We start from the raw sequence: 25,849 nt of genomic DNA, 5'->3' as shown, positions 1-25,849 counted from the left end.
ACCACTCCATATCCCCGCTCCTTACAGTCTGAGAGCTTTTTGGTGAAGAGGGTGAGAGGGGACAAGAAAAAATTTAGGGACTGGATACCACCGAGGCAATAAAATTAGATCCAGTATTTAATCACCTTTTCCAATAATTTTTTCATTTTTTGGAGAAGTATCTCTGAGAGATTTCCACATTTCTTCATAATGAACAGGTGATGATGAAAGATTTAGTCTAGACAGAAGTTAAAGTTTTAATTTTAAAGTTAACTTCTACACAGTGAAAAAAACCAAAATCAGCACAGTTATTTTTGTCTTAAAGCTTTTGTTGTTGTTGTTTTTAAATAAAACAAAACAAAGGTTGTTAAAAAAAAAAAACCAATCAACCAAATTTTATTATTTTGGAAATACAGTCTATCGTAAAGTAAATATTTTAAATATTTACTATTAAACAATAGTAAAGATCACTTTGTGGAGATGAAATGAGCAGCATCAGGGGGTTTTATAAACTGTATCTCAATACCGCTAGGACCTGGGTAGCTGTTGTTCGGGACTAACAGCACACAGCATATTTGGTACAGTGTAGATTTTTTTTTTTTGGTAGAATATACTTATTTACTGTCATAGCAAAAGAAGCAGTTAGCTGACATTTCATGGGGAAGTCTCCCAAGAATAATCCTGAGGCAAGAGCAACTCCACCATCAGATGAGACACTGGAAGGAGCACAGCTGGGCATCCCACAGACCTGCAGGTGTATCGAGTTGCCCCATTGGAGACCTTCTTGCAGGTTTTTCTTTTCCGTCAGGAGCCTTGCCATTTACAAATGCTTCTTCTTTTTTATTGCCTCTGCCCTGACAGCCAAGCTCTTGGCACAGATGGTCAGGACCACGATGAGGACTCCGACCAGGAACGTAACCAGAGGCCAGAGGAAGCAGTGCAAGAGGACAGTCTCATCATGGGTGCGCTTCAGCATCACATCATCTGGCCTACAAAGAGGAGGAACAAAAGAGGGAGAAAATATAAATCAACTCAACATCATCAATTCAGCATGAGCAGAAAGCATCTGCAACGGAAACAATAAAGGTGTTTTATTTGCAACAGTGTTAGAAAATTATTGAGTGGACCATTTCATTCACTGCTTTCATTTGCTTGTCTATCACCAGCACTCGTGGCAGGCTGCAAGGGCTTTCCACTTGCAGTGTTTACAGGCTAACAAGTCCATTCAGATAAAAAAATAATTAAAAAGCATTGGTACTTTAGGTCTTCCAGAGGTCATGGTCATTACAAACAGCCATGAGAGATACAATATCGCACTGTGGATTGAAAAATCACTCCAGTAAAAACATAATACCAGGCAGCAGTTATACATATCTACCTCAAATGACATCAGACACTGCAATGAGTTTAAAGTGCAATTAAAGCTTCCCTTTTAGCTTTGAGACCTGGACGTGTCCATGGGCTACACGGAGGCTCCTGATGAAGCCCTGGCTGTGGTTTGGGTCTGGATGGAGAGCCAGTCCCTGCCCTCAGCGCTGCACCGCCGGTGGCCCAGGCTAGCCCAGCCACACCAGCAGGCAGGGATCTGCACAAAACCTACCCCCAGGAGGACTCCTTCCTGGCCCCAGGGTGCTGGAGGCTCCCAACTCAGCTCCTTCCCAGCAGAAGCTACTTCAGCAATAAGCTGCAATTTGGTACTGCAAACACCAGCTGCTCAGTGGACTTGAGTATGATTCTACAGGGGCACTTTGGGGAGCCTCCCCTGAAGATCTGAACCCTCATGCCTCTGCCAACAGCACCTAACACAGAATCATGGTTGGGTCTGTGACAGATTTATGCATTTCCAAAGTGAAACAGAGGAAGGAGGAGAATAGCAAGGTGGAGGCATCTCAAGAGGTTTGGAAATTCAGTCACGCCACATGTCTGAAAGATCAGGTGTCTATCTACCTCTTCCAAGTCTGGGAAGTTGGTTGGGAAATCATGGCAGGTTTTCCTCAGCTCTGGCTCTTTCTGTTCTCCCTGCGGTTTAACAGAGTTGTTAAATCAGTCTCGTGGCATTTACACTTTGCTGCTGCTTTTCCATCTACAGCCAGAGACACATAGTCTGCTGGAAAACTATCTGCAAAGGAAGGAGATAGAACTTTCTCTAATTAGGAAAATATATATAGTCTTGGCTGGTATTGGTCCTCACTTACATTGAACGCTCCCATCCCACATTGCTTCGTCAATGCTACCTGACGCTCCTTGGAGCAACAAACCTCACAGCCTAAAATCCTGGCAACACAGCCTCATCCAGCCGGGTCCTAGGAGTTAAGGTTTCCTAACGCGGTGGCACATGGGAACAGATACCTGTGCAATGACTGTGCTGTCTCTCCCCCAACAGCTTTGTCCTGATCAGAAGGGAGCACTAAGAAAACATTCTCTGTAGGGGAAACAAGAAGAAACTCTTTTTCCTTCACTGAGAAGTTAATTAATGGACATGCCTGTAAATCTGCAGGGTTTTATCCATCGTTAAGGAGTCAGTGGAGCCAGACCACCAGGCTGCACGTGATCCCTGATTTAATTGCACCCACATTCACATTTGGGGGTCTCTCCCCCAAAATTGCTTTGTGGAGGTTCCTCTGCACTGTGCCAGCCTGCAAGTCCCCGAGGCTGGGACTGCACATCTCTCTTTATTTGTGTAGTAAGGAGGAGAGTAAGACTCTGGTTATGAGCAGCCCAGCTATATAAAAGTTGAAACTCAGCAACATTAAAAAATGATCAAAAGAAACCCAGGTGTATTCAATAGTGGAGCATGTGAAGTCTGCTCAACCAAAATCCTCCAGACACATAATCAGGCACATGTGGAGACCATAAATTGAATAAAATAATACTAACTTTATGGGCACAAACTCACCAGTCTATGCCATATAAATGACAGCACCTGAACAGAAAAATCCTTTCACAGGAGATATAATACTGCTTCCCCCATATTTACTGTATCATCATCTGTGAATAGCAGAGTGCTAATTGGTGAGGAGGCCACAAGTAGGCACCACTCAATCCTTGCAGCTCTTGGCTTACAAGTGATGTTGATTCTTCAGTATTTTTTTAAAGTGGATACTAATCGAAGAGTTCAAAAATAAGGGGCAAACAAACAAACTAGAAAATTGGCTTCAGTTAAAGAAAAGAAAGCATGATTGGGTAGAGCAAGATATCCTTTTGACCGAATCTTAGACCTTTTGGAAAACATCTGTACCAAAGGTAGTAGCGATGTATGCCAAACACTCATTATAGGTGCAACTCTAACTCTTGCAACTTAGTAATTTAAAAGAATTTCCCTTTTGGAAAAGAGTCAAAGACTTACAGAGGTCTTTAATGAAGCCTCAGGATGAGGTTTGGATTCAGATGGATATTATTGCTATTCTGAGCTGCAGCAAGGGTCCCTGTGCAATTCCTACATGGCAGAAGGTGTGCAGCAATTCACTGTCAACTGCTCACAGTGTCTCTTCAGACAGTGCATCAGGTCATGACTGTGTCCCCCAAAAACACATCATTAAATGCCTATTGGAACCACATTTAAGACATTAATTGCCCTTCTTTAGTCCAGGAGAGAGAGGAGCACTTCTGGAGGGTGACCCAGCACACAGGAGAGCTCAGGGACCCTCAGGGATGTGGCCCCTCAGTTCTGACTCTTGGCACCAAAAAATGGTGGGACAAATCTCAGCCTTGCTCCTACTTGGTTTAATCTGCACAGTTATTCTGGAAGACCTACCGTGCTTTCAGCTGCTCTTTATCTTATCCCAAATTAACTTTCCAGTGCAGATAAGCACTGCTGGACCCTAAGAGTGAATGAGAAAAGCTAATAAAGGCAGACAGCGTGGCCGGCAGATAGACCACATGCTCCTGAATGGCAGTGTCCTGGTTATCTGCCTGTGACAGCCCATGGAAACTTATCATCAACTTCAATAGCGTGTAATGCCATTTCTTTGCATTTGTATGATTCCCTCCCTCTCTTGTCAGGACCAGCTCCTCTTTCCTGCACCTGCTGACCTGCGCGGTGATGTGGCAGGACATAGGGGAGAGCGCTGGGGCAGCGGGGGGAGGCAACAGAGGACGGGAGTCTGGGCTTGGTGGTACCTGGTTGAGGAGTCCTTCCCTGCAGATCCATCACCAGAGCTGAGAGCAGTTATGGAAAGCGCTCTGGAAAACAGCTTAGAGGCTGTAATGGCAGCAGAGGGTCCCACTGAGATGTGGCAGCTAGGGACTGCTGGGCAGTGTGAGTGAGGGCCTGGGAGGCCACCTGGCTAAAAACCTGAAGAATAATCATGTTTGCATTTGTTTTCGGGTGATCCGTGCCAGGCTAAAACCCAGGTATTTCATGTGAGATCTGTAAAGTCCAAAACAAAAGACTGGGGAAAAATTAGGAGATAAATGGAGTTAGAATCAATCAGATGAATTAAATATAGCAAAGTCATTAGTGATTAATTAACAGGTTAGCTTACAGAGACTGGATTTAACTTCTTCGAGGCTGTTTGTTATCCTCACATGATGGCATCTGTTTAGGGGAAGAGCTACTCTCCACCTCCTGAAGAAATGAATTGTCAGGCAGATCAGAACAGCCACCACCACCCAGCAGGAGTCTGAAGGAACTGGCAGGGAGCACAGAGCAGCTGTCTTCTGACATCTGAGTCTGCAGAGTGCTTGGGGACATCCCTGGGACAACTCCTAAGCAATCCTGCAATGAATCCTGAGGGATAAGGACCAAAATCTGCTTGTAGAAAGTACCAAGAGCAGCAGCCAGGGCTGCAGAAGCCCTGCTTGGCCCACAGGACCCAGCTGTGCTGCTGGGCAGCTTGCTGCAGCGTCCTGCTCAGAGCTGAGCTCGTTACCAGGGTGCTGCATCAGCACCCCCAAGGATCAGCGAGAGCTGGATCTGTCCTGCAGTCCTGGTACAGAAACATTTGGCTTTCGCTTCAAGACTTACACAGTGATTAATATAAGAGAGCTGCCCCGCACGTTTTTGAATCAGAAATATGCACACAGAGATACTTGTCTTGCCAAGCACAGGTGGAGAGCATCACCAGGACAGCAAAGTTGCTGGCGGTGAGCCGTGAGGTTTATGTGACCCGTCACAGTTACTTCTGAGCTCTGAGATAATCACGACAGCTGCACTGCGAGATGACAGGAGCCAGGGTTGGGCTGTGCCGGTGGGGGCAGACCCCTAGGACGGTGCTGCACCACGATGGAGATGACGAGGAGTTCAGAAACCAGGCACCCTATAGGGCTTTCAGGAGAATAAGCCTTTGGGTGGTTATCACCCTCTCATGAAACAGAAACACACAGCAGCAGGAAAACACTGTGGCCACCTGGGAATGCTTAGATACAGGCCAAAGGAGCAGAAAATTTTAGCTGAAATCTCTGGATTCCACCTCTAAACCACTAACTGTTATCGATAGCAGAAGCAAGGAGAGCAGGAGCCCAGAAAGGAGCCACAGGGCTGCGGCAGGAGCGGCAGAGGAGGTAGCAGGGCTGGCCAGAGAAAACCAGGGGATGGTGGCAGGGGAAGGGAGAAAGATATATTTAACAGGCAAGCAACAAAAAGACGGGAGAGGGCTGTATTTCCACAGCAAACAACCCCTTTCTTCGGGAAGACAAATAAATAGCTAGCAGGACACCTGAAAGACAGTAACAGAACCGGTCTGGTTTTGCACAGCAAGGTCAGCAGCATCTATCCGAATTGCAGTTTTGACTTTTTCTTGCTACTTTTGTAGCAAAAGGTGACTTGCCTGTTTCCAGAGTCTGAAGGCTTGTTGTTTGGCTTGGAAACAGAAAAGGGAAGGTGCCCCCCTGTCCACAGGGCAAACCCCCTCATGACAAGGACATGGCTTTGCTGGAAGCCTCCACAGCATCATTCCCCTGGTGCTGAGGCAAGGAGGTATGTCATGCCTGGAAATGAGTTTATTTTCCCTGTGAAAATCAGCAGATATAACTAAAGATATCGCCTTATACCTGCAAGTACTGTGCATTTAATAAACCCATCTTTGCTCTGTGACTGTCATATAATACTTCAGCTCACAGATGTTGACCAGAGGGGTTGTACATATGCCCCCTAAGCTCAGTTATGGACCATCTCTTGTTTCTAGTGATGCTGTCATTCAGCTCTCCAGTAAATGCAAAACCTCTGAAGGGGATGCACCCAAACTCTTGACACCAGTTATCAGTGCACAAAACAGTGGCAGGGGCAAGAGTGACCTAGTGGGACAAAAAGGGGAAAAACACCTGAATACTTTCAAGCCCTGCTCGGGCATTGAGACCTGGTCATGCTGTGAACAGTGATGGCCACTGTGCAGCAGCCCCACCACTGCCCAGCAGCAGCCCCAGGGTGCAAAAATGAACAAACAAACAAAACAAAACAAACCAAAAAAAAAAAAAAAGCCCTAAAGAAGTCTCTACCTTGACTCTGAAAACACATCTTTCCCTTTCACTGAACAGACAAGAAGGGGGGAATTTCGTTTTCATTGCTAAAAGGTGAGACCAGTACTTATTTTTAGCAGGACTGAGCTCAGGGGCTGGAGCCTCGTGGGGCTCTGACCAGGGGTAACTGGATTAGTTGTTGCATTATGCAACACATCCCTGTTAAGCGCTGCCAGGCAGTTCAGACACTGGCTAAAGCAGGCCTCCATCAGCTTTTAGCAGGCCTTCAGAGCAATTACTGAACATCATGGGAAGAATTGCAGTGCAGGAGTTACCAAAAAGTCATGTAGGACCAAAAAGTTAGAGGCACGTAAACGTTTCAGTCACCACTTATGCACCACACTGTGCAATTTATATGACACAGCAAAAGACGACGGAGGTGAGGATATGGGATAGGGAAACTTTGCAAATATTTTTTGTATCCAAACAATCTGGATTTTAAGATGTTTGCAATCTGCATGCACTTATTTGCCCACAGTTATTCACATCCCTTCACTATGGCAAACACAAATCAGCATTTTTTTACCCTGTTGTTGCAAGACGCAGAGAACCTCAGCTGGACAGCTGCACACAGGGGCAGTGAAACATCTTCTAACAGTAAAGTCCTTTCCTTCTCGGACCTGAGCACTGCTCCACCGGTGAAACAGTAAAAGGATAAGAACTAGCAACACTATCTTCTGACTGGAGGGAATTAGTTTAGAAAACTTTGCGAAGTACCAGAGCAATCTGAGATTTCTGTTCCACCTTTTATGAATGAGCAGCCCTACTACCTGAGCACCCTTGGCTTCTGTAGATAATTATCCCCAGATAAATGACGTGCAGGGTACCCTGACACCTTACAGGTGGTCACTGATCACTAGTCAGTGTCTGCTCTTCAATCTCAGGTGAATTTGTGTACAGCATCCTGCAGCAAACAGAGAAGTATAAAGCATGGCTGGCTCATCTGCTGTGCTGCAGCGAAGGGACCACAGAGTGTTCTTGCCGTACTGGACAAACCCAGGGCTAAAAAGCAATAACGCCTCATAAATGAGCCACTCATAAGAAATGACTTGGCACATGTTTCTCTGTCTCTGCATGGCATGAGACTGAGGGGTCTGAGCTGACGGAGATCTTGGTTTCTCTCTTTTTGTTCTTGTTGTTGATGTCAATGAGACCTGGAACATGAAGAAATAAAGCGACAGGATCTCCCCCATCCCACACCCATTCCCACAGGCGTCCCACTTTAGGGCACGCAGCTGTAACCCTTGTTTGCATGTGGTCATGACTACAGACCCCCTGGGAAACTCGGTGTGAGACCCATGAGCACTAAAGCGCTAGAGCTCAGTGCCTTCTCAGCCCTTTGGCAACAGCCTGAGAACTTTATCTGAATTTGTCATTCATTTTGTACTCTGAAACACTGGTGGTTGGTTTCTGCTGGGCAGGGCTCCCTTCAGACCAGAGTATCATCATGCCAACAGACACGCACCTTCACCAGAGGTCTGGAAAAGCGACTTTCCCACGTAGCTTGCACCACTTGGCCCAAAGCTAGCCAGAGAAGAGCGGGACGCTAAAGGTGAGTGCCTGCAGTGGCAAAGCAAAACCTCGCTTTTCGGTAAAGCGCTGAGCTCCAAGCTAGGCTGCGCTTTGGTTGCCTAAGACAAATGTCAGACAGCCAGTTGTGCTGGGCCTCTCTGTTTATATTAACTGAGAATGATTGAAATTGTCAGGTCTGCTTCTCATCCCTTTTGGATAACTTTGAACTGTACAAATGGCATAATTTTATTCTGCTTTGCAAAGCAGCCTGTTGACATGTGCCTCACCAAACTGAAGGGAGGTGTTACTTTACAGTGCGCTCTGCATGCAGCCACAATTCTGAGAATGATGCTAAATTAAGTATGATGAAGAGGAGATGATGTTCATTTGCTGCCTAGCTATTTACCTATAATTTTATTCTTCCATCTCAAAAGAAAGAGTATTAATATTCCAAATACTACTCTCTCTAAGGAACCTTCATATTCTATATGTTTTATACAGACTGACACAAAAGATTTAGCTCATACATGCAGTTAAAAAATACTGACAGAAAATATGCACACTTCTATTTTGAAGTGAACGTATTTTTCCCTCAGTTAATATGGGTTTTTTACTGCTTCACAAGCTGTTTAGCTGTTTAGTAGCTCTAAAAGTATACCTAAGCAAGCACATTCCTAGTCAGCAAAACTTATCTCTCAAAGCTCATTCCTATCTCCTGAAGAAAATAGATGGTGCACACGTTTCAGCTTACACTATCTTCAGGTATCTCTGGCAGCGAGCCTCTCTTCTGCTGTATATAAATTGTTGTATGATCAGCAAAAGGCAGCATTTCAAGACAGCCATTGCATTTGGCAAGAACATTTAACAATACAGGATGCTGCAGCTATAAGGAAAAAACCTTGCCTGAGTGCTGTACAATTTCTCTGTGTCAACCTACATAAATGGAAGACCCTAGGCAGTGTGCAGACTCAGAAAAATTTTGCCTTTGCTTCACCTACAGATGTGAGGTAAGAACCAGCTGACCTAGCTCTGGACACCTACCACCTAGGTGCCTGCCCCCAAGCAGAACATCCTAAGCTCCTTACAGGAGAGAAATAAACATCTCCTGGCATCCAACCTGTATTAGGCATTTATTTTTGATTAAGATGAAGGGAACCTATTTCTCTCCACTGACTATAAAAGCTAACTTTCACAGCATCTTGTCCACACCAGCTCAGGTGAATCCTAGCCATGACATCTCCTGCAGGAGATCCCATGTTTCTGACTACCCTGCTCGCTCCGGCAGCGGCTGCTGCAGGTCCCAGGCTTCAGCAGTGCAGGGAACTGGCAGCACCTGCCTGCCCAGAGAAGCCAAAATCATCACTCGGCTCCTGGTTAGCACTGTGTGGACCAAAGCAGCTCCCAGGAAGGTCCCTGCCAGGTCTGATGTCACCGCACATGGTGCCCTAAATTTTAAACTCTGCATGCTGTAGACAGTGCTCTTTCCCCCACTACAAGAAACAACCAGTCTTTGCTGCAAAGCATTGGTGTTTTCCCTCTGCAAAGAGTTAACCAGGGACAACAGACTGACAACCTGGGCATGCTGACTAGGTCTACAGTCTCTCCAGGGAGGGGACAACAATCATAGCCAGCTTGGAACAAACCTGAAGCTCCCAAGGAACCCAGTGGGCCACCCACAGGAGAGTCAGGCATCTCTGTGCTTGTCATCCTGCTCCAGCTCTCCGGTTCCTCCAAGGTCCTAGCATACACTGGCATCCATTTTCCTCCTATGTGTCCTAATAAACTTAAATATCTGATGCCAACACTCCCACACTGAGCCCTGAGTTACACCAGCAAGCACTGAGCTATTCTCACCTAGGTCTCCCTCATCTGTTTAACTTCCAAGCGCTGGTGGGGTAGGAGCAACCTCCTCCTTTAGTCACTGATGTGGCAGACATTTATTTGAGCGCTCAACTTAGCAACCAAGAACAGTCTCCCCAGCTCTACCAAAATTACTCATGCTGATCAAATTAACCAAGTGTCATATGTCTCTAGAACTGGAGCGTAAACCCCGTAAAACCTTGGCTGATCTGGAGATCTTAAGTAGTCTCTTTCCATCTCCCTGTCTACATGGACCTATCATCCCAATCATTGCTGTTGTCCCAAGTCCTCCCAGCGAGCCTGCACACCACGGTTACCGTAAGTTGCTGCTGCCACATCACCTTTTCTTTCCTGGCACATCATCATCAGAAAGAGACAGGCAAAAGGACTCCCTCCTCTTCCCATTTACTGAAGGAAGGAAACCACACGTCACCCTTACACACAAGTAAGTCACATCAACATCAGTAGTAAAAGTAAGAATTGAAACAGAAAAGAAGATGGTTTAAGTTACAACTTTCTTCTCTGCAAAGCATGTGTGAAAACTGGCAGTTCTGTGGACGTTTATTACACGTATCTGATTCACTAATCCTCTATGAACACAATTCCTGAGCTGGTTCATCCTATTTACCGATTTCCCCTTTTCCTCCAGGCCTTCAGGAGCACAGTAGGATTTCTTTTCCGTGGAGGGAAGGAATGTTAATATCCAAGCCAGAGATTTGTCATCTGAGCGTTAAAAGCCAAGATGCTTTTTGCCATAGAATGACATGTTTTAAGGGAAACTTTCCTCAAAGTTTTATATTTTTAGTTCAAGTGGTAAAAACGCTTCTCCACTTTCTGTGTAGCTTTTCACCAATAAAGTTATCTTGCAAAGTTCTGCACTAAACTCTTGTGTGATAAACCACATCACTATGTGGGGGTGTGTGTATATATACATATGCATGCATTTATATATATTTTTTCAAACAGAACCAATGGACAGCTGTTAAACAGATGTACAAGCACTTCTGCCTTTGCAAATGTAGATTACTCACCTCAAGTGCTGGTTAAAATAGCATGTAAACGGTTGGGAACCCACTTTCTCTTTCCAGTATTTCTGCTTGTACGTGACGTTCTCAGAGTTCTCCTGATCGTCTCTTGCGCAGGGAGGGATGTACGAACACTGCCAACACATGTCGCAAAACAGAGTTACTTCTGTGCTCAAGAAGACAGGGCATCACTTTCTCTGCGTTTTCCTCATCATATCAGTGTGACTGAAATGGGCAAAGAATAATAAGTACAAGCTCCAGAGAAACAAATAAAGAAGAGTTAGCTGAACTTTACTTCAATTGCTAGTTACTCCCTGTAGGTACTGGAAAAGAATATACCAGCATTCAGAAACAAAATAAAGGCTTTATCTTGTTTTGTTCCATTATCAAGCCAACCTGCCATGTAACACCTTGGGTTTTTGCATGATGGATGTAAAAATGATCGTTTCATTTTGTCATATTCCTAGTCAGCTGCATGGATTGGATTTGAATTATTTCCTATTTTCAGTGAGGCATGTAATCACAAGTTTTGTTTAGCACCACGCTAATGAATAACCAAAATATTCCAGCAAGCTTTCCCACATGATGGGATATCTGATATCTGGCTGATATCTGTTGGCAAAAGCCAGGTATTCTTCCACTGTTACAACACAGGGAAACAAGCACAGAAAGTTCAAAGGCCCACTTCAGCAGAAAGGTTCAGCATCTGCTTCTGCTGTATAGAAGTCAACAAGAGTTGAGTGTGCAGCTGAGCTATCTGCAGATCTCACCCTCAGACATCTGCTTCAAAGCCCAAAGAGATCAAGGGAATTTCCTCCCCCAGCTTGGTGCACTTAGGACTGGGCTTTCAGAGACTCCGCTCTGGGTCACACGCAACGCACATACCTTGTTTCCAAGTCTTGTCTTTGACACACCACCCTTCCCTCCTAGCCAAGAAAAAACCAAATAGTTCAACGTTGCCAGTATCATGATCTCCGTGTCCAAGCACAATCCCTCCTGTTGTTACCAGGCATCCATACAGGAGATCATTACAGGAGATGTTGGAGCAAACTGAGTAACACAACTTAACTGATTCTTGGATAACATAAAGGCTTTTCACCCTGGATGACCCATGGACAGCAAGGCTCCAAGTGCACACCTGTGTTCCTTTAAAATTGGGAGGTGCAAGCAGAAAAAAGTGACTGTGTAGGTAGCTAAAAAGCCTCCTACTTAGGTAGGATGAGGAAGCAGGAGGTGAAGGGTGTGGGAAGCCCCTAAAAGGATCTCCACATATGATCACAACATGAGTTTCTTCACAGTCTCCTGAAGGTAATAACAACAAGGAGAGAGATACCCTCTCTAACCTAAAAATAAAGATCATTGTGATTCACTGTGCCTAGGGTTTCCTCTCCCTCTCCATCTGGTGAGGTTTCACAGGGGCCTACCGTGCCCCCAGCTGCACGCCATACCCAAGCTGTACAGACCCACAAGTCTGTCTCCACCATACAACAGCTTGAATCTTTGCCATTCCGGGGGGGGGGGAGAAATCACAGGATTTTATTAGCCTGATCATGTAAAACCTGACCACTTCTGCCAGTACTTACAATTGCTGCCAGTAGCTTCCATGCTTCAGGCTGGAAGACTCTACAAGGTCTTGCTTGTTGCCTCCAAGCTGAAACTTGTTTTTTTCATGTACGAGGGCCCCCATTTTCACATGGGCCCACATCTGGTGTTGCCATAGCACAGAGCTCCTTTTAGATCCCTGTTCAGATGACCCTAAACAAGGATTGTCCCACTGCTAATGATGAAGGACAAACAGCAGCACCACTCTGCTTCAGGAACCAGAACGTAGGATTTATCACACGCAGTTATTTCTACATTAGATAATATTCCTTGGTCAGCAATGTTTTTGGTTTGATTGTGTACTTTGGAAACATAAACCACACTCCTCTTTCCTCCACGCTCCCAGTGCACAAACACATCTGTGCAGCAGCTGGATGGAGTGAGCAGATTTGGCACAAAGACACCCGAGGGCAATGCTGGCTCTGCTCTGTCCCCCTGACAGCCATCAGTGTGCCACACCATCCCACCTGGTCCCCTCCTGGTGCTCCCTGCTCAGCCCAGGGTCCAGCACTCCCAACCTTCTCCCATGTTCTTCTTCATGAAACCTTTCAGATCCTGCTGTGGAAATGGTCCCATATCCCACCAGCTGTACACTCACTGCCTATGTCTGACTGTAATCTGCACCCTGCTCATCCCCAAGCCCCCAACTTTTAGGTAGGCTCTTGCAATACAGGGATACAAGAAAACAGAAGTAAACAGGCTTTACTCAGAGTCCCCCGAACCAACCACTATTTATCCAGCACACAAAATGCAGAACTAGGCAAAGCAACTAGGTACCAATATACATTCTTCTGGCTACATTTCCTCAGTGATCTTGAAAACTCCTTTTCCTGTGGTATCAGCTCAGTACGCAGCTTCCCTCTCTCCTCCAAAATGTTTCTTCCTCATGGCTCAGCCTACTCCTGTCCTCTGCTATGAAAGTGCAATCACTCCACCACTCCTCTGCTGGCCAAACTTTCTCCAGATACTTCAGAGACCTTCCATGTCCCCCAAATATTACGTGAATCCTTCACAAAGTTCACAATTCGAACTGTTATTTATCCCCATCCTGAGTTTCAGGCTTAGAAACAAGTGCAGAGATCTCTTTTCCCAAGAGATGTCCATCTGAATGGACAAATAACAACCTGCAACAAGTCTCCAAGGACAGCTCCGTTGCAGAGGACTTCACAATTTTTTACATCAGTGCCCACAATTTTAGCTCAATATGAAGCTATTAAAAATTAGTTTTTCAGGGCAGGGATTTTTCTTGGGTTGGAAGATGTGAAGGGGCCCACAGACAGCTTCCCCGATCAGCACACCCATCTTTCCCCATGCCAAGGCAAGACAGTGTATGGGAGTACCGCCAGTACCTACAGGAGGGACACCTGGAAGTTGGGGACAGCAGTGAATATGCTCTCCATAACTCAAACTTCACACCACTCTTCGCACAAGTAATCCCAACGATGGCTGACAGAAAACATGCTGGATTCATTTCCATCTCTTCCTCGTTATCTTCATGTGGAAAACACAAAGGAGACACCCAGGGCCTTGCCATAAATCGATGGGACCTCATTGCATGAGCCTGTTGAGGATTAACAGTCTTGAAGAGAGGAGTGCTCCCTGCCCAAGGCAAAATGATCATCATATGAATCCCAAGGGTCACCCTGAAACATCTCAATGTGATGATGGCCTTGAGCCACAGTGAACACCCAAGGTCCAACTCCAATTACCTGCTTCACAAACACCAGAGCTTGTTTGCTTTCCCAGGATGCCAGCACAGTTCCCACCAACCTGACATTCACTTTGGCCCCTTCTGATCCACGTAGGTGGTGGACCTCTCTTTTCTCAGCCTCCCAAGCACACCTCTTGGGGACTTTGCTTGATCAGCTGTATCACACTCCAAAGGACAGTCAGTAGGCGGATAAAAGGGAATCATAACCTGGCAACTTTCGCTGCCGTGAGCTGGTGGATGAACCTGAAACAACCTCCTGCTTTGGCGACAGGCTGTTTCTGAAAGGTTAATTCTGCAGTCCTCCCCCACAAGACACGGCATGAAATCCTACCATCAAAACATAAACAAATGTCAAGTGTTTGAAAGCAAGTGAGGATGCCTTGTGCTCAACTGCAGCTCGCACAGCAACATCCATTTTCAGTGGAAGTGTCCCACTCTACATTTCTTTGATGTTTTTTTCTTAAACAAGTTACAATGAAGTTGGAGAATAGCACTTAAGATTAGACATTCAGAATAAATCTAATGGAGCAGAGGCCTTTTCAGCGGATCTATTGGTACATGATGCCGTAATCGTACCTCCTACGCTATGTCATAGCAACGATAAAATTATTATGTAATTCAAATACAGTCTCAATTACACAGCTCAAAATCAGTATCAGACTAATAATATTCCCCCTTCAATCAAAGCCAGTGTTTGAATAGATGACTCAGGATTCAATTCAGTAAAAATGTCAGCAAGCAACTAATATACCTTTACACCGAGGTTTTCTAAGATTTGTATCTGTGTTTGCTGGATGCTCCCACTCCAGTGTCTCTGCAGATGACTGAGAAGATTCCCAGTCCTTCTGAACACTTCATCAGAGCAGATATTCACAGAGAAGGGACAGAAGCGTGAACTCTTGACCACGGTTTAGCTTCCAGGTTGCATTTTCAAAGACTAATTCTTGCCTAATTCAGTCACATCTTTATGAAAATGCAGCCAGACGTGGTAGGATCCAAGGGAAGCTGTCTCAAGCCTGGAAGACACTGTCTGCAAGATGAGATCAAGAAAGTCTCAAATGCAAACAGACATAAGGGCCCAAAGTAGAAGCAAGTAAGCCCATCAGAAGACAAACTGACGGCACTAAGAAGCAGGTCTCCAGCCTCAGCCTCCAAGTGACTTGTTGAGGACCATCCCCCTGGCTGCTGGTGAACTACGGGACACAGCATGGACCATTTGCTTGTCCCAGCAGAAAGCCCTCACATCATGTGCCGCGCAAGCTGGGAAGCTTGTGATGAAATGAAGGAGTGGAAAGGACACTCTAGATAAGTATCATTGCAAAGGTACAATGCACCACTAAAGCCAAAAATTTCCAACTCTCCATCTGAATATATTGAATTTATGTGGCAAGGTTTTGGTAGCAGGGAGGCTACAGGGGTGGCTTCTGTGAGAAGCTGCTAGAAGCTTCCCCCATGTCCAAGACAGACCCGCCACTGGCCAAGGCCGAGCCAATCAGTGATGGTGGTAGCACCTCAGGGATAACATACTTAAGAAGGGAAAAAAGCTGCTGTGAAACAGCAGCCAGAAGAGAGGAGTGAAAAGATGTGAGAGGAACAACTCTGCAGACACCAAGGTCAGTGAAGAAGAAGGGGGAGGAGGTGCTCCAGGTGCCGGAGCAGAGATTCCCCTGCAGCCCGTGGTGAAGGCCATGGTGAGGCAGGCTGTCCCCCTGCAGCCCATGGAGGTCCATGGTGGAGCAGATATCCACCTGCAGCCCATGGAGGACCCCACACCGGAGCAGGTAGAGACACCCGAAGGAGGCTGTGACCCCGTGGGAAGCCCGTGCTGGAGCAGGTTCCTGGCAGGACCTGTGGCCCCATGGAGAGAGGAGCCCAGGCTGGAGCAGGTTTGCTGGCAGGACTTGTGACCCCATGGGGGACCCAACCTGGAGCAGTCTGTTCCTGAAGGTCTGCACCCCATGAGAGAGACCCACGCTGGAGCAGTTCATGAAGAACTGCAGCCTGTGTGAAGGACTCACACTGGAGAAGTTCATAGATGACTGTCTCCTGTGGGAGGGACCCCACGCTGGAGCAGGGGAAGAGTGTGAGGAGGAAGGAGCGGCAGAGACACCATGTAATGAACTGACTGCAACCCCCATTCCCCATCCTCCTGCACCATTCAGGGGAAAGAGGGAGAGAAATTGGGAGTGAAGTTAGTCCCAGGAAGAAGGGAGAGGTGGGAGGAAGATGTTTTAAGGTTTGGTTTTATTTCTCATGACCCTTCTCTGATTTGATTGGCAATAAATTAAATTAATTTCCACAAGTTGAGTTTATTTTGCCCGTGACAGTAATTGTGAGTGATCTCTCCCTGCCCTTATCTCGACTCACAAGTGTTTTGTTGTATTTTCTCTCCCCTGTCCAGCTGAGGAGGGGAGTGATGGAGCGGCTTTGGGGGACACCTGGCCTCCAGCCAGGGTCAGCCCACCACACAAGCAATGTATGAGCTCCTAACTTTCTGTGTGAGCATCTCCACATGTCACTGGGTTATCTTCACGGCCTGGAAGGGAGGAAGCGCTGCCACAACCATCCCACTGTGGCAGAAGATGAGCGGGGGGACTCGCTCCGTTAGTACAAAAACATGCCCCCCTCCCAGCTGACTGTACTGAGGGAGCTGGAGCTGAGCATCACGTCTAGTTTTCACCTGCATCCGTCAGCACTGACAAACCCACCAGGATTGACCAAACCCACAGCCCCTCACAGAGGCGAGGGGTAGCAAGGGGTACCCCAGCTGAGACGGGAGGGTGGTGGGGTTTATCCGTGGCACCTGGGGCTGCTTCCAGAGGAATCATTAGGCAGCATCTTCAGAGTTTGCCCATCATAGGCACCAGCCCAAATGCAGATTTGATGCTTCACTAGATGCACCAGACCCTCCCAAAATTATTGTAAGGTTGGGCATATTTTGATATTAAACCTCCTCTGTCATGGGTCATATTTAAGAGAGTCCAAATCCAAACCCAAGTCTATTTACAAGTGCACAGAAGAGATAACCGTATATCATGTCATCAGGCTGAGAGGTTACAGAAAGAAGCACGACAGGAACACGTGCGGATGCGGAGCGCAGACAAGGAGCAGTGGCTGCCTGCTCTGCACCCCGGGACGGGGACGGGGAGAGCGGGTCCTGCGGCACAGCTGCTAACATCGAGCTCACCAGTCACTCCCCTGAAAGTTTCTTCATCAAAACTGTGGGCAAGTTCTCCCAGCTCTACGCTTGACTTTAATTGTAGAAAGGGAAAAGTGTAAAAAGCCAGAAAGCAGATCTTTTTAGCAGTTGATATACTCCACCATCATTTTACCCAACCAAACCTATAGCCGGGCCCCCGCACTGGCTGTACGTGCCGCCAACACACTCGCTGGCCAGAACGATAGCAACAAATTGACTTTGGAATTAATTCCCCTTAAGCCTTATCTCAGAGATCATTATTGCTATCAAGGCAGCTGAAGAAAGGCTACCGTCCCTCCGCTGAAATTTCTTCCTCTGAGACAACAATTAAATTAAAAAAAAAAAAAAGAAAGAAAAAAGAAATCCACAAATCACTTGGACTGAACACAAATGTAATCGTGCCCAGTGCTTTATATATACGTTTCTGGATTAAGTCTGACCCAACTATATAATCTTTTAAGAGCTAAAATGAATCCTGGGCTGTACAATGATGTGATTATCTTAGGAAGCAAGACAGAAAAAATAATTTTTTTTTTCCTGCAGCCAGACCTCGCTAGAACAAACAGATGTATAGCTGCCGATATGTTTATATGCTGACCCACTCTACTGCAGAAAGTAGAATATTTTTAACCTGATACACTGAGGATTTTTGGCATGGGGTGAAGCTGCCAACTGAGTATTGTTTCATGGTGTAAGGAGCCTGTAAGTGCCTTTTCCACACTATTGATTTACTAGGAAGAATTGCTATCCCACACAGAGAAGCAGCTAGACAGAATGTAAAATTTTAAAATCATTCAAAACAAAATTGTTCCACTTTTCTCCTTCTAGTTAGTTGGCACTGATTAGCGTGTTGTACATCTAATGGCATGAACACAAGCAAGCGTGCTGCAAGAAGGCAGTGGAAACGGGAAGGGTTAAACAGCTCCCTAAGTGTTCATTCATAAATACATACCAGATCCCAAGCATTAAATCCAGCAGATTCCTACTCTGTTGCTATGACTAACCTATTTCAGCACAAAATCCTGAAAGCTTTTAAAGATGGTGAGACTTTAGGACAAAAATTAAAAGGAGACTATAACAACAGCTATACTTAATTTATTCCCTTAAAAGGGTATGTTTTCCTAATGAGACCTACACAATTTTTCTTCTTATTTTGTATTGGTTTTACATAAGCTTCTTAAGGTAAGGAAAATAATTGGAGCGCATTTTTTTATCTGTTGTTTTCCACTTAGCTAAATTCAATTACCGGAACATGCAGGTACATAAAAAAATACATCCTTTCTGCTTGGTCTCATCTGGTAAATCAGATTTAATCCTCAGCAATCGGTATTCCAGGGTAAACAGCCCACACCTAGAGATGCAAGGTGCAAGCTAGAGAAAACAGATTATATTTGTAAGAGCATGCAAGTACAACGCACTGCCACCACACAACCCTGTGCTTCTTTATTAATTGTTAAATAAAAATAGGCTTCTGAATGACATTTACGGGCATTGCTTCTGAAGCTCTGGGTGCCTCCCTGCAGAAATCGCAGTCCAGCCCCCAGGCAGGTGCAATCCTCCTCTTCCCACCAGACTTCCAGAAAGGCAGGAGAAGGCCAGATCGAGAAGTAAAAACAAAACAAACCACTCAGACTACACTTAGAGACGTTGCAGTTGCAGCCCAGTTTGAAAGCCTCTGCTGAAGCTGAGGACGCTGCAAGAGTTGCTGAGCACAGGCGTGCCGGTGGCACAGCTCGGCACCCACCTCCCATTCCTGCTGGAGGTGGCCACAACGGGACCATCAGGCCGTGCCCAAGGCAGCGGCGCTGCACCCTCTGCGGCAGCACGCCATCTTCGCCTGACATCAAAAGGGTGGCTTTTCTCCTGCGTTTCACCAACTACCCGCTGCCCACCTGAAGATGGAGAGAAGTTTAGGGAAGTCCTGGTGCTCAAACAGCTGGGGGTTCACGGTGCACCACCCAGCAGCACCCCCAGGCAGAGGTGAAGTTTGAAAAGCTCCCTCACAGGTCAACATTTCATCAGCTACGCGATCAGGCACCATCCAAGCACTGCAGCTTCTGACCGGTGCCAACAATTTAATCCAAATCCTGCCAGACTTATTGTCCTGATTCTCGCTCTGCTGATTTTTGCCCAGACCACCCTTCCAAACGCACAGCCTGTCAAGGGGAAAAAAAGCAACCCCCAAACCTCAAGCTTGAGACTCAGTCCATCTTCCAAGGGATAGAGCCACAGCGGTGTAACCGTGACTGTGGAGATGCGAGGCTGCACATCCCAAACTGGACACGCAAGCCTGACCCCAGCCCCTGCGCGCAGACCCCTGCATCACGCTTAGCACAACCCTTGACACTGCGCTGCATCCACATCGCGATTGAAGAGCTGAAATTCGCTTCTCCAATACACTCCCGATTTTGGGTTCTTTCAGGGGAAGTGGGTGGGGGGGGGGGAGGCGGGTTCTGACACATTTTTTATTTTCTGGAAAATACTTGATAAAATCTCCTCCATTCAGGCAGTGTGCTGGCAAGGTGATCTTTACTCAGCATGAAGAGAAAAAGGAGAAAGCAGAATAACTGCCTTTAAAGAAAGAAAAAGCACAAGTCACACATCGCCTTCAGACCATTCTAGCTTGCTAGACGATGCAACTTTAAAGACGCTTCCGTTCGCTTCGTCTTCGTGTGGGTGATGGAGAAGTTTAAGAATCAAAACAGCACCGAGGAAACTTCTGTTTCGGTGCAGCCCTCTCCCCAGCGCCCCGTCAGCAGCCGCTCCGTCCAAATTTCTCCTCGCTCTTCGGGGAGCTGCCCTGGGAAGCCCCTCACCCCCCGGGACACCCAGCGCAAGAGCATCGGTCACCACCCGGCAGCCAGATCTCCCCGCCGGCAGCAGGAGTTTCTCCCCGGCTTCCCACCGGCGGTCCCGGGGCTGCGGCGGGGCGGAGCGGGGTCCGGCAGCGGGGTCCGGCAGCGGGGTCCGGCAGCGGGGTGCGCTCGGGCCGGCCGGGGCGGCACCGCTACCGCGGGAGGGACAACCTGGGGCTGGGGCTTTTCGGGAATATACATATATATATATATACACACACACACGCACACACGTATATAGTGTGCGTGTATAGTGGAACACTGTATATATACATAGTATAGCCTTGTACTACCCTATAAATAGCGTGTATATGTATACATGCTAAATATACACACACTATATATACACACACAAACGTACAATGTATAGTATTTATATATATATACATTATATGTACTTTTTGCTGAGTAACAGCACAGGGGCATTTCGAGGGATGCTCCGCGATTTCATCCTTACCCCCCCATCAGAGAACAACCCGCACCCGAACGGAGAGCGGTGAAAGGGGACCCGGACCCCAAATGCGGGCAGAAGGGGCGCTGAAAAGGCACCCAGCACCGCACCGAGAGGACAGGATTTACCCTGCGAGACCCACCACCCTGCCGCTTATTTTAGGAGCGCTGCGCTGCGCGGGTCTCACCTTAGGGTTGGTGCGGAGCTGCCGCTCGTCCTCATGGAGCAGGGCAGGGGCGGAGGAGCGGGAGGTGCGGACCAGGACCTGGAGACAGGGGTAGCGGGCGGTGCCGCGGCAGGCAGCCCCGCAGGAGAAGGTGCAGGTGAAGCGCTCCCCCAGCTGCCGCACCGCCAGCACCGTGCAGTTAGCGGAGCCACCGCCGCCCCGTTCCTGCAAAGCCGGACGCAACCAGCAACAACCCAAACCCAGTAAGGAAAGCAAACCGGCTGCGATAAGGAGGAAACCCAACCGCATGCTTTTGTCCTCCGCTTCCGTGTATTCGTAAGCCGCCCGGTTCCGCGCCATCGCCCGGTTGCCGCTGGCATCCGCCGCCGGGCATCCGCTGCCATCGGCTGAAGCTCCCGCCGCTCCCCGCCTCCCTCCCCGCCTCCTTCGGGATCCACGGGGGTGGGTGTGCGTGTAAGCAGGAGAAAAAAAAAATAAAAATTAGATAAATAAATAAAATGCAAATATAAACCCGGTTGACCTAATTCAGAACCCCTCCGGGGGTGGGACAGCTTGCAACGGGATTATCTAGCCCGGGAGATTTGCTGTGGGGAGGGTTAGTCCGGATTAATACCGGGTGCTGTGCAAGGTGCAATGTCTAGAGGGGGGCAGCCCCCCACCCGCCCGCCCCCCTCTAAGCCAACATTCCTCCCCAGGAATGAGCTAGGCCATGAAAATAGTTTGTGCTTCCTAATTCCTACCAACCGGCTTGGTTAAGTCCCAGAGTCCAGGAGAGCCCGTGTGAAGTCATGCTCAGTATCCCCATGTGTCAAAATTTGCGACGTCTCTATGTATACATACGGAGTCAGACCTAAAATTAAAGACATTAAATATCTGGAAGGTAGGAAGCAGCTGATATTTTCACCTTATTAGCTGAGAAGGGAAATAATGAGAGTTGGCCAAACATTATCCTGCCTCAACAGGACTTTTTGGGGGTGCAGGGCAAGTGCCCTGGCTCTGGCTAGTCGAAAATCCAGCATCCACGCAGCAGGGACAGACCCAGCCTCCAAGTTGTTCATTGTTATTTGAAGATAATAGATAAGCAAGATGATAGCTGTCAAACTACTTTCAAGAGGAAGGGTATTGACCTTTGAAAGGTCGTCCTGAGAAGTGGCCTTTTTGAAGCAGGTCTGCAGAAAGGCAGTCGATCCAAGAAAATCCACTTATTTTGCAAATAAAGTTTGGTTATTACCCAGCGTTTCCCACCATGGCAACACAACAGAACAAGCTCTTTGGTGCCAAAGTGCCATAAGCAATAGTTACATTTTCATTCTGTAGTCTTTTTCATAGGCAATTAGGTAGAACAAAATGTGACAGTTTCGGAGCTGAATAGCTGAACTTGATGATACAGCAGACAAGAAGGTACTGAAATAATAGAAAAAATAAATACGGGAAATAGCACTTTCCTCAGGCCACTTTTTCCAATCCCTTTCCCACTGCAGAGTGCGACGTCGAACTTTTAAAAATAAAGTTGATCCATAGGTTCTCCAAATGGACTGTTGAGCAAGGTTTGGCAGGAAGGCTATTAAGTATCCACGCTGTGACATGAATATAAATGCATGCAAATATCATCAGCCTTGGTTGCACCAGTGCACTGCCAGCTGCTCCATAGTAGCCTTTCCTAATACTAAAGGGTTTCAGAAAAAGTACTCCGGCTCTTAGCCAGGGATTATTTTTTCTTTTTTTTTCTTAAACCTGCAATAGGTTTTTATACCAGAAACTGAATGCGTCTTGGTTAGTCCTTGGCTGTGTTCATCCATTCCCACCACTCAGGCTTTGCTGCCAGCGCTTGTGGTGACGGCAGTCTTGAATGGTGGGGCTTGCCGCATATTTTTCATATTATAAAAAATAAATTTTTAACCAGGTAGATTAGTTGCCTGCCACCTGAAGCCACGTTCCTGAGGAGAGCTCCAGCCTTGCTTTCCCAGTTCAGAGCAGCTGTGCCTTCTCGTCTTTCTTACCTTCTGAACAGCCAGCGTTCAGTCTCCCTGTGCTCGGTACTCGGTTCAATTCCTTGCTGTCCCTGTACATAAAGTGCCGTCAGCCGAAAATTAAGGCAACAGCTCACTGGGTGACACAGTAACCTTGAGAGTTAGTCCTCCTGCGTGCATCCAATCCCTTACACCATCCACGGTCGGAGGCGATGCTGAGGCTGTATTTTAACCGGGAACGGCGTTTAACATTTACCAGGTAGTCTCATCGGTTTTGAAGCTTTGCACAGATAAGTCAGTCAGGACTCCAAGTCTATTTGGATCAGTCAGAAGTGAAAAATGATCATTAGTGCCTGGTTTGTAAGAGGGCAGAGCTGGGTACTAGGGGCCTGCTGCAAAGATTTTAGCTCTGCTGTCACCCGCTGAGGGCAGGAGTCGGCACGCTGCCTCTGTGACCACGGGCTGCGTCGGGAGCAGCCGGGGCTGAGAAAGCCAGCGTGCAAAGTTAAACGTCCACAGGAAATTTTCAGCAGCAGGAAAACAGGTTGCTACCTGCTTTTTCGGGCCCTTCCTTGCCCCGGGATCGAGGGGCAGGCTTACCTGGGGGCAACCACCGATGACCCACCTGAAGGCAGCTCATACGGCCCGTGGCGAGGACGCCTCTGCCTCGGTCGCGTACCTTGAGGCTGGACGGGCCATGGCGGGGCTCCGTCGCCACGCGCCCACAGGGGCCAGCCGAGGGGAACGGGCTCGCACCTCCCCGTTTCCTTGCAGATGTCTGGCAGTGGTCCTCGTGACGCCGATCATGGAGCTGCCTCGCACCCAGTTCTGCCGTGGAAGTGCTGGTAATTAACCTACTTCTCGAATATTTACACAAGAACGTGCCTTTTTCAAACCTATACTGTGATGCCCACCAGAAAGTAAATTGGCCTTCAAAGGAACGGAGAAGAACGACAAAACCAGCCCTTTTATCCAACAGAAGAGCTGTAGAGAAAGCTGAAGATTTCCACAGAATTTTATCCATGTCTGCATCAGGCAGAGCAGCTCCGGGACGCCTGCCTTCCCTTCGCTCCTCACCAGGAGTGTTTTACAGGTGATGCAGGATGGTGCAATCATGAAAATTGGCTACTTCACTGGATTGTTTGTCTGTTAAACCAGAGGGAGTTCAAAGAAGTGATTTTGCAGAAAATTATTTTGGCGGCTTCAGCAGGAAAATTCTGACGTATATCCACATCCAATATTGGCGTGTTAATACCAACAAGGGGCTATGAAATGCAAACAATAAACTAAAGTCTAAGAAAATAACGTGCTGCTAATTCTGAAGTGGGTTGAGTCAGTAATATTCAAAACTATTGTTTGATATGCTTTAACATTACTTTAAAAAAAAAATTAACTCCAACAGTCAAGTGGTTTTAAGAGGTAAACATACTGAAGTAATTCAAACCACAATTTCAAAGTAAGTCATCCAGCTGCATTTCCTCTCGTCTTTTAAACCTACTAGAAGCTTTCTGATTTGTGGAAATGAGAGCACATACATTTATGAGAAGAAAAAAACAAAACCAGCTACACCATTTTAATTCTCACACCACATGAAAACAAAAGCATCAGTTGTCAATCCAGACTGCTTAGCCCAATCTGCATTCTTTAGCAGAACTCAACTTCCACCAGCATAATTTTTAGGCAGCAGCAAATTTTGAGGAACATGATGAAAGGGTATGGTATTTGAAATCCCAGCACACTCAGAAATTTTGCTTTAATAGAAGCAATTGTTATATTTAGGATCTTAAATCAAAACCACTGTCTAGCTACCTCATGCTTAGGATGACAACTGTGCATTCAGAAGCTCTTCTCAAGCGTGGCAGCTGGCAATCAAACTTTTTTTGTTTCAGTCAAAATCCAGCTGTGGAAGTACTTTCAGTCAGAAGTTATGGGGAATTAATTAAAAAAAAAAAAATGTTCCTTTTAGGTAACAAATATCTTTAAAAGAACGTTATTTAGAAAATGAACACCCTTCTCAATAGCCATGGCCACCCACGAGTCACGCAGGATCGAGCCGACTGCCCCAAAGATGGTTTACAGTCTCTTTGTGATCAACAGAAAGTCCCTCAGCACTCTGCAAGCAATTTCACATCTGACTACAATACACGGGTTTTTATTTTAGGTACATTCTTAATGGGGTTTTTCATGGAGACAGAAAAGTACAAAAAATACTAGCTTAGGGCTGGAGAGGATTTCAGATGTGACACACAGCAGCGATATGATTGCACATCGTCGTACCACATAGATGTCACGCGTGTGACCGAGCGGTGTGCTCAGTCATGAATCCTGACCAGCACGCAGCTGACACTTTAACGGAGGCGACAGTCACGTGCGAAACAGTTTTACCCATGTGAGTACCCGCAGGCTTCCCTGGATTACTCGGGTCTTCAATGAGATTAATCAAACCCATGAAGGTTCTCACGTGCTTGAGTATTTGTGGCACCAGGTACTAAGGCAGAGGAGGTTGCTTCCTGGCTGGGTTTTTTTGCCTGTTTGTTCATTTTTAACCACCCAGGTGGAGTGTCCTTATCTCCTTCCTCCGTGACTCCCTGATACCCTCCATTTTCCCCACAAACAGGGTGGTTTGAGTAATAACTGCTAAAGCACCAACTGCCAAGTGTTTTCTGCAATACTAGGGATAATCAAGTGGGTGAAACCCATTTTAGCCCTGGAAATTCAGAGTAGTGGGTTTCCAGAGAAACTGGAGCTAACTACTCAATAAAGATTTATAAACAATATGCGATAAGGAGTGATGAGTATGAGAGTGTGTCAGACACACCAGAAATAGGAATACTTCTACTTGTTTTCAACATCACCAGGTTTGCTACTCAGAACTTACCTTGCACATTGTTGTACAACCCTGTAATTATGGGGGGAAAAACCGCACCTCAAATAAATGTATTTTAAAAATAGCATTCTATTCTCTCCCCTTATTCGTTGTGATAGTGGGATGTAAAAATATACTAGATAAGCCTCAGACCTTTATTCAGTGTTAAAAATCTC

The 25,849-nt window shown here is 46.8% G+C and overlaps 1 protein-coding gene across 1 annotated transcript; it reads right to left on the bottom strand.

The window, feature by feature from the left end:
- Positions 1 to 366: 366 nt before the first annotated feature.
- On the bottom strand, positions 367 to 21,176 carry KCNMB4 (potassium calcium-activated channel subfamily M regulatory beta subunit 4). The gene is made up of 3 exons (XM_054804354.1): positions 20,838 to 21,176; positions 10,839 to 10,966; positions 367 to 968 (listed from the first exon to the last, which is right to left on the bottom strand). The coding sequence occupies exons 1-3, from the start codon at positions 21,174 to 21,176 to the stop codon at positions 800 to 802; spliced, it is 636 nt and encodes a 211-aa protein (XP_054660329.1). The 3' UTR covers positions 367 to 799.
- Positions 21,177 to 25,849: the final 4,673 nt, after the last annotated feature.

Source organism: Grus americana, chromosome 1 (assembly GCF_028858705.1).
Source record: "Grus americana isolate bGruAme1 chromosome 1, bGruAme1.mat, whole genome shotgun sequence".
Taxonomy (NCBI): domain Eukaryota; kingdom Metazoa; phylum Chordata; class Aves; order Gruiformes; family Gruidae; genus Grus; species Grus americana.
This window is presented reverse-complemented; position numbering and strand designations above follow the sequence as displayed.